This window comes from Anguilla rostrata, chromosome 4 (assembly GCF_018555375.3).
Source record: "Anguilla rostrata isolate EN2019 chromosome 4, ASM1855537v3, whole genome shotgun sequence".
In the NCBI taxonomy this organism is placed as follows: domain Eukaryota; kingdom Metazoa; phylum Chordata; class Actinopteri; order Anguilliformes; family Anguillidae; genus Anguilla; species Anguilla rostrata.
Genome location: NC_057936.1, coordinates 64014301 through 64029592, shown reverse-complemented (window position 1 = coordinate 64029592; position 15292 = coordinate 64014301). Strand labels below are relative to the sequence as shown.

General features: G+C 56.4%; 1 protein-coding gene across 1 annotated transcript in view; it reads left to right on the top strand.

Moving 5' to 3' along the window:
• The window catches only part of LOC135254165 (PH domain leucine-rich repeat protein phosphatase 1-like), a 46345-nt gene that overhangs the window by 11413 nt on the left and 19640 nt on the right, over positions 1-15292 (top strand). The window contains exons 2-3 of the mRNA XM_064334145.1: positions 11113-11309; positions 12319-12444. Of these exons, the coding sequence (XP_064190215.1) occupies positions 11113-11309; positions 12319-12444 (323 nt within the window). The remainder of the gene's footprint in view (positions 1-11112; positions 11310-12318; positions 12445-15292) is intronic.

Here is a 15292-nt window from a genome sequence, read left to right as displayed (position 1 = left end):
TTGTAGATAAGAATTTGTTCTTAATGGCTTGCCTGGTGAAATAAAGGTGAAATAAAAAATGAAAATATATATATATATGTGTGTGCATATTTAATGTATAGGTGGAAATGTACATGTAGTGCGCAGGTGGACATGTCCTATTTGTGTGCTGACCAGCTCCTTTACAAACTCTGCTGCTGCTGTGAGATATGAACCCTGAGCAGGCCGGTCGGCAGCGCTGCGTCCGTCGGCTTTATCAGGCCGCTTGCTGCCGTGGCTGAGCCAGGCTGGCTGTTTGCAGACTGACGTACCGCCTGAAGAGATAATGGGGGGAGAGCAAAAAAATGCGGGAGGAAAAAAGAAAAAAAAACGAGAGGAGCTTGAAGCATCTTTGGAATGGCATGCGAGGAGCGCTATCTCATTCCACCGTGCGGTGTGGGCTGTGTCCCGCTTCCTCCAGCCTGCCGCTCTTTTGGGAGCTCGAACTGTTGCCTGGCGCTGAGGGGCCTGCCCCCCCCCGGCAGTGAGGTCGGTGCAGTATCCTGGAAGCCCGTTGGCTGGAGAGTGCTCTGAGCCGCCCAATCACAGGGCTGTCTATCTTTTATCCGGCTGGACCTCAGACACGCAGTGAGCTTGTAGCAGTGGGACAGAAGGACACGGGGTCAGCTGGCTGCAGAATGTGCGCATTTTGCAGTATCCCGACAGCCCATTGGCTGGAGAGTGCTTGGAGCCGCCCAATCACAGGGCTGTTTATTCACACTCTTAATGCCCGGCTCAAACTGGTCTAGTGATTCCGGTATTTTTGTGTTTTCTAAATTTCCTCATGACTGACAAAATAGTACACTAAGCATACTCGATATGAACTTCAGTTATACTTGAAGCATTCGTTAGCATAAAACGGCATACTTCCTGTATACTGCAGTGCACTAGTAGGCTATTTCACATGGGGGCAATGCCTTTTGGCCCAGAGAGCTGTGGTATGCATTTAAAGCCAGACTGTCAGCGGGCCGCCGCGGTCTCCGCTCGCTAATCAGCACCGGCGTGATTGATTACCCGCGCTGTGTGTGTGCGTGTGTGCGTGTGTGTGGTGTGTGCGTGAGTGAGGTGGTGAGTGTGAGGTGAGGTGTGTGAGTGTGTGTGTGGAGTGTGTGTAGTGTCTGTGCTGTATGTAGTACGTGTGTGGTCTGCACTGTGCGTCGTGTGCATGTGTGTGTGTGTGGGTAGGTGTAGCAGGTTCAGGTCAGCACAGCAGGAACACAGAGACACAGAGACACAGAGACACAGAGGACAGAGGACAGAGACACAAAGGGACAGAGGACAGAGGACAGAGGGCAGAGGGCAGAGACACAGAGGGCAGAGGACAACAGAGGACAGAGGGCAGAGGACAGAGACACAGAGGGCAGAGGACAGAGGACAGAGACACAGAGGGCAGAGGACAGAGGACAGAGACACAGAGGGCAGAGACAGGCAGAGGACAGAGGACAGAGGACAGAGGGCGGTCCCAGCAGTCGTGTCCCCGCTCGCTGTGTCAGGAGCAGGGCTCTCTGTGGGGACGTCCCCTGCTCTCTGTACTCTGGCACCACTCCACGCCCCGCTCACCGCGCACGGCTTCTGAATCTCAAACACCCCTCCGCCAGCCTCCCTCTGCCTGGCTTCCAAATGAGAGAGGGGGAGGGACGGGGGAGGGGGGTGGAGGGGGAGGGGTAGAGGGGGGGAGGGGGAGGGACGGGAGGCGGCCGGGGCGAGGCAGAGCTCATTTTGAGGTGTCCTGCTCCGTTTCTGTCAGTGGCAGCCGGTATTAAAGCAGCCCTGGAGGAGCCCATCGCCAACCGCCGGCCAATCGGAACGTCCCACGGAAACCACGCCTCTGCAGCCAGCCAACCGGGGGTCCCTCATTTTCCCTTTTCTTGGGTGATGTTCTCTGGTGTTTCTGCAAACCCGTGTGTAAAATAACACGGATTGCTCCCCCCCCAGGACAGGACAGGACGGGACGGGGTCGGCAGGGTGTCTGAGCTGGGCTCCAGCTGGGCTGCTGAATCAGATGGGATAGGGGTGCGGATCATATTGTCCTGAAGGAGCGAAACAAAACGCTGAGAAGCGCAGCCAGCTCTTCTGAGCTGTCCTGTGACCGGGCGGGGCACGGGGGGCGGGGCACGGAGGTGTCCCTAATGCGGGGGGCACCTCCTGCTGCAGCACGCCTCCGGTGCGTGACGGACACCTGCGACGTGCCCGCCTCCCCTCCGCGCCCGTGTCACCCGCTGCATCCTGGTCAAGTAGTCCCCTCTCTCCGCTGAGGCACTGGCTGGCCCTGGCGGAACTACAGGGATGAGCCTCCGGGCTCCCTCCACGTCCTCCGCCAGCTACCCTCGCTGCACCCTTTTACCCCTCCTCGCTCATCCTCCTTCCTCTCCGAGGCTGTTTTACCGCCTCGGCACGGCCTTGTTCGAAGCCTCGGTCCTCCTGCGTTGCTTTGGCTGGGGTGTGCAGTCGCACACGGGCTCTGTCCCACACACTCTGTGCTGCACAGCCAGCCGGACCCACGCAGATTATAGTTCTGATTATAATTACTGAGTGAATTATAGTCAGCGGGTAATAGCGCTGTTCAGGGAGGAGGGGGAATCGCTGAAGGTGCTTGCTTGTGCTACTAGTGGTCCCGGCACTGGTTGAAATATGAATAGTTCCTGAGTCATTAAAATCCTGGGGTTAAAAAGGGTCCACTTCCCCTCCCCCAGAATGACCCTCCCACCAGTCACATGTGCTGCAGGGTGTCACTGGTTACAGAATGTTGTTGGTTACTTCCTGTCTGAAGCCCTGTGTCTGTCTGTTTGTGTCCGTTTGTGGCAGTAATTTTAACTTTGGCTACATGCCTTCAGTAACGCCTGGAGGCCTTGTCTCTGATGTAGATAAACAATGCGACAGTCTCAGCTCAGGATCTGGGTTTTGTGTGATCCAGTATGAACACACCCCCCACCCCCCACCACACCTAACCTGCTATGGAATGTGTGTTGGGTTTGGTGATTTTTATCTATTGGTCGTGAACTTGCATGTAAGACAGGAGTAGTTTTATTGACAAACAGCAGCGAAGTTACGATGCCCATGCAGATACCCCCGGGCCACCAGTACCAGTGCACTCCAGCACAAATCCTCTGTGATGTCACAATGGGTGGGCTCATTATGACATCACCAGCACACCTGGTCACCTGGCAACCTGTCTCTGTGAGCAAACAATAGAGAGCCTGCCGTCACACCCCCTCCCTCCACAGAGCTGTGATGCGCATAAAGCCTTTTAAATCTGTTCGCTTAGGAAAGGATTTGTTCAGTGGATCTCTGCTAGAAGTCATAGTCTCTCCAGATCACAGTGGACCAAATTATCCCTCTCTCTCTCTCTCTCTCTTATATAGTCTTAAACAGTATAGGATATAATCTTAAAAAGGCCTCCTGGCGTGGAACAGATACAGAAAAAAATAAAAAATAAATAATGTGAAAATGTCCCGGCCGCTGGGATAATACCAGGATTGGGAAAATGACTGTGATTTGGTCGGTGCTTAATTTAGTCTCTCCTCGCATCCGTGTGTTAGATACATGCTGTTGTAGAGATGTTTGATGTTGAGATGTTTGATGTTGGGTCTGCAGCTCCTGCAATGTGTAATTTAGTCATTTGGAGTCTTTGAGCCAAAGCGACTTAGGGGAAAAAGTGCATTTCACATGGTCAGCACACGCACACCACCACAGCCAGCCTTTCAGGTCAATCCAGTTCAGTTCTATTTGTACTGCGCTTTTTACTGAGAGCTGTCACAAAGAGGCTTTACGGAGCAGCAAGGCAAGAAACGCAGCAAAAAGAACAAACATGATGATGATGATGATGATGATGATAAAATGAGCAGTCCCATCAGCGCTGCGAGACCTGTGAGGGAGAAGTGTTTTTTTTTTTTTTTCCTTTTTTCGGACCCTGTCCATTAACCCTTTCAGGTGAGAGGTCACGAATATGTGATTGGAATGTTCTAGACAATCGCCACTGGTAACTGAGGGCAACAGAGCTCTAGAACACTGACTTAGGATTTTGAAAAAAAAAAAGACACATTCCCACAAAACGTGCTCTTCACAGGGTTTAGAAAGTGGCTCGTTATCGATCTGTCGTTGGCAGAGGCGATTGTGTTGCCCCCCCTGCCTGTAACTCAGTACGGGTCACTGGTCCAGGACGGGGCCGAGCTTGCCCTCGGTCGCCGTGGAGACCCGCTGCCTTTTGGGGCATGGTTGCGTTTGGGCGAAGTTGCGCTGTGTAGCCGGGTGTCTGTAAGTAGCCCAGGATGAGCGCGTGCGCTTAGCGGATTAATAATGTAAATAAAGTCAAACGTGGATTTGCAGGGCGGGCTCTTCCTTATGATCCTGTATGATCCCATATGCTGTCCCTGTGGTGGTGGGGGGTGAGGGGGGGGCACGACCCATGTGCGGTGCTCTAATCCCCCCCCCCCACCCCGCCGGGTGGGGACGGATTTGATTTGATTTCAGCCGAGCAGGTCCTGATGTGAATTTCAAAGCTCTGCACGTCTCTGTCCCCGACCGTCCATCTCCCTGTCTTTCTTTCTCTCCCTTTCTCTTTCTCCTTCCTCTCTTTCTCTCACTCTCGTTTTTCTGCCATTCGTCTCTGCTTAGGCTTCAGGCTGCTTCAGCCACTTACATAAGCCCCCTCCCCACCTCCCCCTCTCTCTCCCCTCTCTCTCTCTCCCTCTCTCTCACTCTTCCCCGCCCCCCCCCCCCCCACTCTCATGGGACATGGAACTCGGTCAGTTTGCATGCACGCGTGTGTGTGTGTGTGTGTGCGCGCGTGTGTGCGTGTGTGTGTGTGTGCGCGCACGTGCATGTATACGTGCGTGCGTCCGTGTGTGTGTGTGCGTGCGTGCGAGCTTTAAATATTTAGCTGCTGTGCACAGGACCTCCGGACAGATTTATGGCGGCCCGCGGGGCTGCAGTGTGTGAGATACACGGCCCTGTCAGGGGGGGATTAGGGGCTGTCGCCGCAGCCCGGGACACTAAGAGGCGTGAGATTCGGTGGAGCCGTGACACACGCCTCACCTCGCCGAGCTGACCAAGGCTGAGTCCCCGTCATCCAGCACATATTTCACTTTACACCGGCTTTGACTTTGCCTGTGTGTGTGTGTGTGTGTGTCTGTGTGTGTGTGTATCAGTCCTCATAAGGGATGCAGAGAATGTATAGTATTGGCATTCTGTCAGCGTTTGTTTGATGTTTAGACATGAATAATTTAATAAGAATAACAAGCATTTCAAAACTGCGACCCCCTTCTCTCTGTAAAGAGCCCTGCGTGGCATTCCCACAGAATTCCCACGGAATTCCCACAGACTTCCCGTCCAGTGCCCTTTTCCAGGCGGGCCCCATCTGGAGTGGTGCCAGGGCTACGGGCAGGGGGATGGTGGGGGGGGTGGTGATGTGGCTGGTGGCTGGTGACTGGTGACATCACTGGTGACATCACCGGCGTCGGCTCCAATCAGAGGTCAAGATGCGCGGGGCCTTGGAGAGACCTTGAGCGCTGGCGTCTCTCTGGGACCCTCTGGCCTCTGCACTCCGTCCACATCTTCCATTTGTACCCCCCCCCCCCTTCACCTCTCTGTCCCTTCTCTCCATCTCCATATTTCTCCTGCTGCTTTAAAGAAGTACAGATGAATTGAAGGCCTTAGTACTGGTTTTCCCTCTCTCTGTCTCTTGATTTCTCTCTTTTTTCCCCCTCTTGTTTTCTGTCTCTCTTTTGCTCTCTCACGCTCTTGTTTTCTCTCTCTGTCCCCCTCTCTCTCTCTCTCTGTCTTGCCTCTTGGTCCTGTTTTGTCTTTCTCTGTATTGCGTGCTCGGGTTCTCGTACACACGCACGCGCACACGCACACACACACACAGAGGGGTAGACAGAATGATAGGGCTCACTGTTTGGCATGGAGCTCTGGGTAAATGGGGTGAGCACAAGGATGTCCTTATATGGCAGTCCCCCCCCCCACCCGTCCCCTTGTCAGAGAGCTTAAATGAGTGGGCAAGGGGGCGTTGTTGGGGCCAGGGGTCAGCGCCCTGGGGAGAGAGTAGAAAGCCTGGCTCCCAGGTCAGGCCCCGCCCCCTCCCGCCCTCCAGCCAATGGGGCGAGGGGAGACTAATGAGCGGAGGAATGTTGTCAGCTGGAGATATGCATACAATGCTGCTGCAGACAGGCGACTCAATAGTGTGTGTGTGTGTGTCTCTGTGTGTGTGTGTGTGTGTGTGTGCGTGTGTCTCTGTTTGTCTGTGTGTGTGTGTGTCTGTGTGTGTGTGTGTGTGTGTGTGTGCGCGCCTCAGGCTCGGTGTACAGGGCCTGTCGGTGAAGAGCTGACAATGGAACCGATGCACTTCAGATCGTCAAAAAAATCTGTCTGTCCCCTCCTTGAGCTCCGCTTGAAAAAGTTTGGCTTTGCGGCCGGGCCGCCGTTAGATAGAAAGTCTTTCCGCTCTCGACCCTGGCCCAGACGCGGGCGGGGGGGGGGTCGCCCTGGAAACGGTGTGAAACCCCGGAGTCGCACCTCCCCCCCTTCTCCAGGAGGCGTCTGGGACTTCTGAACGGGGACGGCGGTGGGCTGGGATGTGCTAAACGGGGCCCCCCTCGGGCTCAGGGGCGCTAATTGATGCTGAAGCTGTGAGGCTGTGATTCGCCCCCCACCCCACCCCCACCCCCACCCCCCACTTCCACGGCAGAATCCCGGCGTGGTCGACGCCTCTCCCCACGTGTGTGTGTGCTCTTCCCATGACGCAAACACGCTAAAGAAAGGAGTAATTCTAGTGACACGCGTGTACGCGTGCGTGCACACGCCCGTTTCACACGCGCGTCAGTCACGCTCGCTCCCGGTTCAGCTCCTCCCTGCGTCGCCGTGGGAACGGCGTGTGCACGTTGGCGCTAGCCGTCTCAGTATTGTATCTCTGGTGTAATGTGTTCCATGCAGCAGACTGATACTATTATGTTGATTCAAACACATTCATTATAAACTGATTACACAACTCACACTTAGTGAATGAGATGGTATTGCAGCCATAATTGCTTATGTTGTTGTATTTTCATCTGTGTGTCTGTCTGTGTGTGTGAGTGTACTTGTGTGTGTGTGTGTGTGTGTGTGTATACGTGTGTGTACTTGTGTGTGTGTGTGTGTGTGTGTGTGTGGCGCTGAGGACAGAATGACGTGCGTTTCCTGCCCTTGGCGTTTGTGGCTGCCATGTTGAATTACGCTGCGCTGCGTCGCCGCGGCGACCCGGGCCGGATCAGAGAGCGCCGAGCGTGCTAATTGGCCCCCGCCCGGCTTGTCACTTTGGATTGGCCTCACCGGGCCTCCGTAGGCAGGCTGTCAGCGTCCCGCTCCGCTCCGCTCCGCGCCTGAGGGGAACAGCAGCAGGGAGAGACCTGACGGACAGCGGGGGGGCTGCGTACGCGCGCGGGCGACCGCTAACGTGCTAAACATCAACGCGGCTGAATGAAAGCGCTCATTTGGAGCCGCAGCGCAGTGCTGCACGGGCTGTAATGTTTTCACTTCAGTTTTCACCTCCGCTGTAACCTGCTCAACCCATTTTACTTTCTCTCTGCTACTTTACACCAGGGTGGTCTCGGCTTCTTCCCACTGGGGAGTTTTTTTCTCGCTGCTGTTTGAGGGTTTTCTCCCAGCTTGGGGACCTGGTGTACCTGCTGTTTGGGAGTTCAGGCCTGGTGTTCGCTCTGTTTGCTCTTTTTGGGCTGCCGGCCGTGTTCACGCAGAGAGGGCCATGGCGGAGAGAGAACCGTGAGGGGGAACTGAGAAGTGGTCATTTCCGTTTCCCTGGGGGAGGCTCGGGGTGAGGCGCGCTCGATTGCCTCTGTGTGCGCGGCGTGGCGGATTGGACAAAAATAAAATAAAATAAATACAAAAACACAAAGCACCCCAGGCTAGTTAAACAAGCCGGACCCGACGAAAGCAGAACAGAGGAGCGACCGTGGTGGGCGATCGGAGATGGGGGGTGATAGGCAGGGGAGCGAGCGGGTCGGGAGAGCAGCGGCTGTCTGGAGGGTGATCTGGCGGTTTGAGAGCGCCAGAGCGGGGGGTTCCCCCTCACCTCCTCTCGCTCGGCCCCACCTGCGAGGGGGGAGGGGGCGGCGGGGGGTGCGGGGGGTAGGGCGCGTCTCCTTCAGAGCGCATCCGGGACTTTAAGGAGAGGAAATCAGCTCCTTCCTCTCAGCACAGGGAAGGAAGGAAGAGATTTAGTGAGTCACCCTCACCCCCCCCACCTCCACAGGTCACCCCTCGGTGGAAGGACAGGCAGCTGAAGGGGGGGGCTGTATTTTTAGAGGAAGGTCACTAAGTTCACCTCCTTTCTCCTCTTAATCAGTGAGGCTCTCCTCTCTGCTTTCTCTCAAAAGAGGAAATTGGACTTTACGGAGTTCCTGTTTCGCCTGTGTGCTCTTGACACAGTATGTCCCGCCCCCTGTCACCCCCTCACCCCTGCCCCCCCCAGTCCCTTGGTTATCGCATGGGCTGTCAGGCTCCCCTTCCAGTCAGTGTCTGAAGGGGATATCCTATTAAAAGCACCAACAAATGTGCTTCAAAGGGGTCTTTGAGCGTTTTTATGTGGTTTTTTTTCTAAGTGCTCAGGGCAGTCTGTAGCAGTGGTGACCAAGCCTGTTCCAGGAGATCTGCCTTCTTGTAGGTTTTCACTCCAACCCTAACACAGCACACCTCATTCACCAGCTAGAGATCTACCTTCCTGTAGGGTTTCACTCCAACCCTGACAGAAGCGCACATCACTCAACGCCGAGAGATTTTGTTGAGCTGCTAATTTGTTGCTGATTTTGTGCCAAATCGGGATCGGAGTGAAAACCTGCCGGACGGACGGTGGCTCTCCGGGAGCAGGGCTGGGAGCCGCTGCTCTGCGCTCTTCCTGTTTGTGTGGCCTGCGTGCCGCTACTCGTCCTCCACACCCTCCGCTCCTCACAGACCTGACAGCAGAAGGGGACCCGGAGCTGGCAGCCCAGACAGAGACACACAGGAGTGCGATCAGTTGGACTTTTTTTCGTGATTTGCTTTCGTTTGGTTTTCTCACCCTGCACAGGGCGCACAGTTATTCTTCGGCTCCTGTGTGAACTCCGTGTTTTCAGTGAAATGGCGGTGCGATGGAATGGGAGGGTCTGGAACCTTGCGGAAGGCATTTGGGAGGGGAGGGGAGGGGAGGGGAGGGGGGGATTCCCCCTCTCTATTTAACAATGGGTCCCGGTGGAGAGGATTTCGGGCGTGTCCGCGTCGGCGTGGTGTTGGAGTGTCGGGACGCCGCGCTGGAACAATGGGGCAGGCGGGCGTGTATCCATCAAAGTCCTTATCTCTGCGCGCACAGCTGCCAAAACAGGACACGCATGTTGCCCTGGGCGACAGACGTGTACTTCTCTTTCTCAGCGTGGACAGCGTCTGACGTTACCCCCAACCCCCCCCCCCCCCCCAATTCTCAGCCTTGCCGCATTCCGGCTACTTCCGTGACAGAGTGACCCTTTCACCTGAAACTTCTTCATTCCACCTCCAAGGAATGTTATCGGCGTGAAGGTAGCGGCAGAATGACCTCACCTGCCTGAGGGAACCTGTACTTCTAGAAAATTCTCTCGCCAGTGCAGAAAGATGCAGATCAGGAATGCAGCGGTCTGCGTTGTGGTGGCATGCGAGCAGGAGGCCAAGTGCAGCCGCAGAGGAATCGTCTTACCGCAGCGTCGTCGCATCTTTTATCGCTATGTTGTCTTTGACAAATGTTTCCAGTTTTGTGTGATGTCACTACTGAGCCGAGAAGTGAACGGACTTCCCACGCCTACGTTTCGGGAAGCCAGGAGACGGGGGTTGTGTGTGTGTGTGTGTGTGTGTGTGTGTGTGTGTGCGCGCATGTGTGCGGGCGTTAATGTGTGGCGTGGCCTTTGAACCCACAAACAAACTGCGCAATGCAGGATTCAGCTATCCACTGAATGCTGATATCCACTGAATGCTGGTATCTACTGAATGCTGGTATCTACTGAATGCTGATATCCACTGAATGCTGGTATCTACTGAATGCTGATATCCATTGAATGCTTATGTCTTCTGAATGCTCTCGTCCACTGAATGATGATATCTGCTGAATGCCGGTGTCTGAGGTGGACTGCGACTATTTGAACTAAGTGCTGCTAATCAAATTTGATCTAGCCCAATGCCAATCAAGGGCATGCTGATTATTATGGGTTTTATCGCCAGATCCAGGTTGTTCATGGCTAAGTGTAGATAAAAGCTGCATGCTGTATACCGTAGGGTTGGGTGCTTATTTGTTAATCAGTAGCTATAGGCTAATCTTCTCCAGCGTAGATGCTTACTCGTCTCCAGTGCCCAAGTGCTGCTGTATAGATTCAGGCAGTGTATGGCTATGTGTGGATGTCTGTGTTTGAGATTTGGGCCATTCAGGGCTAAATATAAACGTCTATGACAGAGCTGGGAGCTGTGTAGATGTCTGCACACCCGCACAAACGCAATCTACCGTCTGTGTGTGCACACATACACGTGGGCTCACACACACACACTCTAATACGTATGTACACAAACACTCACGCTGATGTGTATGTACACACACACACACACACACACACACGCGTTCTCTCTCACGCACACTCTCTCTTACACACTCACACTGATTGTGCTGGGAATTAGTGTGCTGGACCGGCCCCCTCCTCTCAGTGTGTGCACGGGGCTGTGCGGGGCTGTGCGGGGCGGGGCGGGGCTGTGCGGGGCTGTGCGGGCGGGGCGGGGCGGGGCGGGGCTGTGCGGGGCTGTGCGGGGCGGGCGGGCTGTGCGGGGCTGTGCGGGGCTGTGCGGGCGGGCGGGGCGGGCGGGGCGGGGCTGGGCTGTGCGGGGCTGGGCGGGGCGGGGCGGGGCTGTGCGGGGCTGTGCGGGCGGGGCGGGGCTGTGCGGGCGGGCGGGGCGGGGCGGGGCTGGGCTGTGCGGGGCTGGGCGGGGCGGGGCGGGGCTGTGCGGGGCTGTGCGGGGCGGGGCGGGGCGGGGCGGGCTGGGCTGGGCGGGGCTGGGCGGGGCGGGGCGGACGCGGCTCCGTTCCGTTTGGGCTGACGTGTGGGCGTGTCTCCGCAGGGAAGCCGCACTCCGCGGAGGGGTCTGAGCGCGTGCAGCTCTCGGGCACCTACAACGTGCGCAAGGGCAAGATGCAGCTGCCCGTCAACCGCTGGAGCCGCCGCCAGGTCATCCTGTGTGGCACCTGCCTCATCGTGTCCTCCGTGAAGGACAGCCAGACCGGGAAGATGCACGTCCTGCCCCTGATTGGGGGAAAGGTAAGGCACCCCGCCCCCCTTTTCACACCTCATAAGCTCCGCCCCGGACCGGAGTCCCCTCTACAGTAGATTTAGCGGCTGAACGCCCCCCCTCCCCGATCTGCCGTGACCCCGCGTGACCTTTGCACTCTGAACCTGCTCTCCCGTTTTCTGTCTGTTTCCGTCTACGCGCCCGAGCCCTGTGGTGAAGCGCGGCTCGTACCACAAAATGTGTGATTAATTCAGAAGCCCCCCCTGCCCCTGCCCCCCCCCTCGCTGCTGCCTCTGATTTCGGCGTTGGGGGGGGATGGGGGTGGGGGGGGTGATAATACGGGGTGTCATTATCTCTGCTGCTCACTAACTGCTCGCCGCTCCCATAACCCATCATTTTCATCAGCGGCGCGGTGGGGAGCGTTCGGCAGCGGTGCTGCACGGGAGGGAGGGAGGGAGGGAGGGAGGGAGAGAGAGGGAGAGGGGGAGAGAGAGAGGAAGAGGGAGAGGGAGAGAGACGCCCCAAAGCTGCAGTTTACAGCGCCTACCTCCATCAAACACTGCTATTGGCTCTGAGAATGAATATGAGCAAAAATAAATTACTAACTGATTTCCCTTGAAATTCCCTCTATATTCAAAACCCCTGACCCGAGAATTACGTTTTTCCAACACGGACACCATTAACATGTCCGTCAATGTCTGATCAATTATCCTGCCTCTTCCTGAATCCCTGATTTTATCCCTCTGAAAAAGGGATTTTGTTGCATCCTGTCATGTGTTCTGTGTGTATCCATGAGACAGCTTTTGCAGTTACTGATTATTAGAGTAATAGGGTAATACTATATAAGTAATAGAACAGGATTTTAACAGTTCTCGTCATTCCTTCTATCCTTTTCTCTCTCCCTCTCCCTCCCTACCTTTCCCTTTCTCTCTCTCCCTCTCCCTCCCTACCTCTCCCTCTCTCTCTCTCTCTCCCCTCACTCCCTTTTTCTCTCCCCTCCCTCCCTCTCTCCCCCTCTCTCTCTATCGCCCCCTGCAGGTGGAGGAGGTGAAGAAGCACAGCCACTGCCTGGCGTTCAGCTCCTCCGGGCCCCAGAGCCACACCTACTACATCAGCTTCGACAGCTTCACCGAGCACCTGAGGTGGCAGCGGCAGGCCGCCAAGGTGAGCCCCGCCCCCGCCCCGCCCCGCCCCAAACCCGCGGCCGCGTCACCCGGCCACCCTATGCAGAATGTAGTTCTGCGTCGCTGTTCCCGTATACCCAAAATCACGGCGATGAGCTGCGTTCCTGGGTGAGGGGCGCGGAACGCTGAGCTGCATTCCCGACCGCTCGGGTCCTACTTTTTTTTGCTCTTTCATTGGCCGTTTCCCTCGGCAACCCCAGGAGGACGGCCGAGGGAACCCATTTTGTGAGCGATGGCGGCGGCGGTGGCGGTAACCTTGTTGTGGTTTGACCGCCGCGGTGCCCGGAGGAGGTCTGAAAATAGCGGGTTTAAGAAGCAGGCCTAGCGAAACAAGTCGGAGCAGAACAAACACATCCAGGTGTGTGAAGAGGCGTCTTTGTCAGGCGTGCGTGTCTGGGTTTAATGCCCATATCTGTCAGGCCTGAGAGCTTCATGTTTGATCTGCGTTGTAGAGTGAACATACGGTTTCCTCTTTCACCCCAATCTCTTCTCTTTCTTTCTCTCTCGTGGTGTCCCCCCTCCGTGGCCTCTCCTCTCCCTGAACTCTCCCGCTGTCTCAGCCCTGCCCCTCACCTCACCTCCTTCCCCCCCTCCTTCATCTCTCCCCCCCTCCTCTCTCTCTCATCTCTACTCTCTCACTCTCTCCTCTCCCTCCCTCCCTCCTCTCTCCCCCTCTCCTCTCCTCCCTCCCTCTCCCTCTCTCCCTCCCCCTGTTCGCCCACTATCCTCTCGTCCCTCTCCTCCTCACCTCTGCCCCCAACCTCTTCCTCGCCACCTGCCCCTCCCTCAACCTTCCTCTCCCCATCCCCTTCGACTTCAGTACGCTCCCTTCCTCTCTCCTCTCCCTCTCTCTCCCTCTCCCTCTCTCTCACTCTCTCCCCCTCTCACTGTCCCTCTCCTCCCTGTCCCGTTGTTTCATAAGGCACCGCCTGGGTCTGAAGATTAGCAGTGTGTGTGTGTGTTTGTGTGTTTGTTTGTGTGTGTGTGTGTGTTTGTGTGTTTGTTTGTGTGTGTGTGTGTGTGTGTGTGTGTGTGTGTGTATGTTCACCAGTGTGTGTGTTTGTGTGTGTGTATGCTCTCCTGTGTGTGTGTGTGTGTGTGTGTATGTTCACCAGTGTGTGTGTTTGTGTGTGTGTGTGTATGTGTGTGTGTATGTTCACCAGTGTGTGTGTGTGTGTGTGTGTGTATTGTTCCCGTGTGTGTGTTGTGTGTGTGTGTGTGTGTGTGTGTGTGTGTGTGTGTGTGTGTGTCCTGCTGTTGAAGACGCTGACTGGGCTGTTTTCTGTGTTTGAGTTCCAGATGGGTGTTAGAGGTTGGGCTGCATTTATTTACCTTCCAGGCGATGCGAAATAATGACACTTTCAGCGGCTGTCGTCCCTCCAGCACATAATGATGTTTTATATTCAGACAGCAGGTACCAGGAGGTTAAAGGTCACCCCCCCCCCCCCCCCCCCCCCGCTTTTCCCTCGTCAGCAGAAACCCGACGGCAACGCTCACCAGTCGCGACGGGGCGGGGGGGTGGGGGGGGGGGGCAGTAGAGCCTTCTTCTCGGCCAGGGCACTTTGAAGCAGCTTTTGACCGTTCCCCTCGGTCCCCAACCGATGCGGCTGAAGGTCGCGGGAGAGGGGCGTGGAGCCCGGCTGGCTGCTGTGAGCTACTCGCTCGTTCCCACACCGGCTTTTTACCCAGCACCGCCGGGGGGGGGGGGGGACACAGAGCGAGCGCGGAATAGTGTGTTTCTCTTTAGTCTGTGCGGCGGGGTGCTAAGTGGCACTTAGAGCAGGACTGAAGATTCTCATATAAAGGGCGTCTGGCTGCCCTCGTACCCGCGCTAGCATAGCGCTGCGTTTCGCGGGAGGGGCATCGCTCGCCGTCCTGGGGAACGCACCGTGACTCGGTCTGCAAGCCCTCCGTCCCGAGTCTGGTGCTCAGCGCTCCTTTTGTCTTTCCCGTCAGCAGATCCGATTGGCTTAAAGGGTAACACTAACGAAATGGATTTAACCTACCCTGTATATTCATGTCTGCGAAACGATTCGTTGGATGCGGCTGGAGAAACACGTCAGCCAAGTGCTGTTTTACAGGAGGACAAAAAGGAACACTTTCACGGTGGTAAAGAAACGTGCGTTTTGAAGGAGTGTGCTGCTTGTTCTGCAGGCTGGTTCCTCTGCAATAGCGCCCCCTGGCTGCGTACTGATGCCTGCGGGTCACCCGTTCTCTGCGGTGAGAGCCTCTCCTCCTCCTGTCAGCGCTAGCGCTCCTGTAGTATGCGCCACGGTGTGCATTGTGGGAAACGTAGTTCCTGGGCCATCGCCAAAGGCGTCACTGAGTGACATCACTAGCGGACGAATCTGTGGAGCGCACGTGCTTCGGTGGGTGTGGTCGCCACAGTCAGTGCGTTGCGCTACTGCTGATTCAGAGCTGAGAGGAAGCAAAGGGTTTAGGGGGAGGGGGGGAGGGAGGGGTGGGGCAGCCTGCCTTTGACCTCTGACCCTGGAAGTAATCAGGAGCCGCTGGCTTGAGCGCTCGAGTCGCGCGGTCGGGTAGCGGGGCGGGGTCCCGGTGCGTGACCGTCGCGGCGGGCGAGACGCGGGGGCGGGGGACCGAACTGAGCTGCCCGGCGTGTCTGAGAGATCAGGGGAGAAAACTGCGGAGCGGGGAGGATTAAGACGGGGCCTGGCTGGGATTAGAACAACACACGCCCTGGCTTAGCCGGCCCTGCTGCTCGCCGTGAGGTTCGCTAACGGCGTGGGAACCTACCGCCTCCCGGACGAGCCCCTCTCCGCCTGTCTGACGCACCTGAGACTGTGTGTGTAAACCTCGGCTGAGCC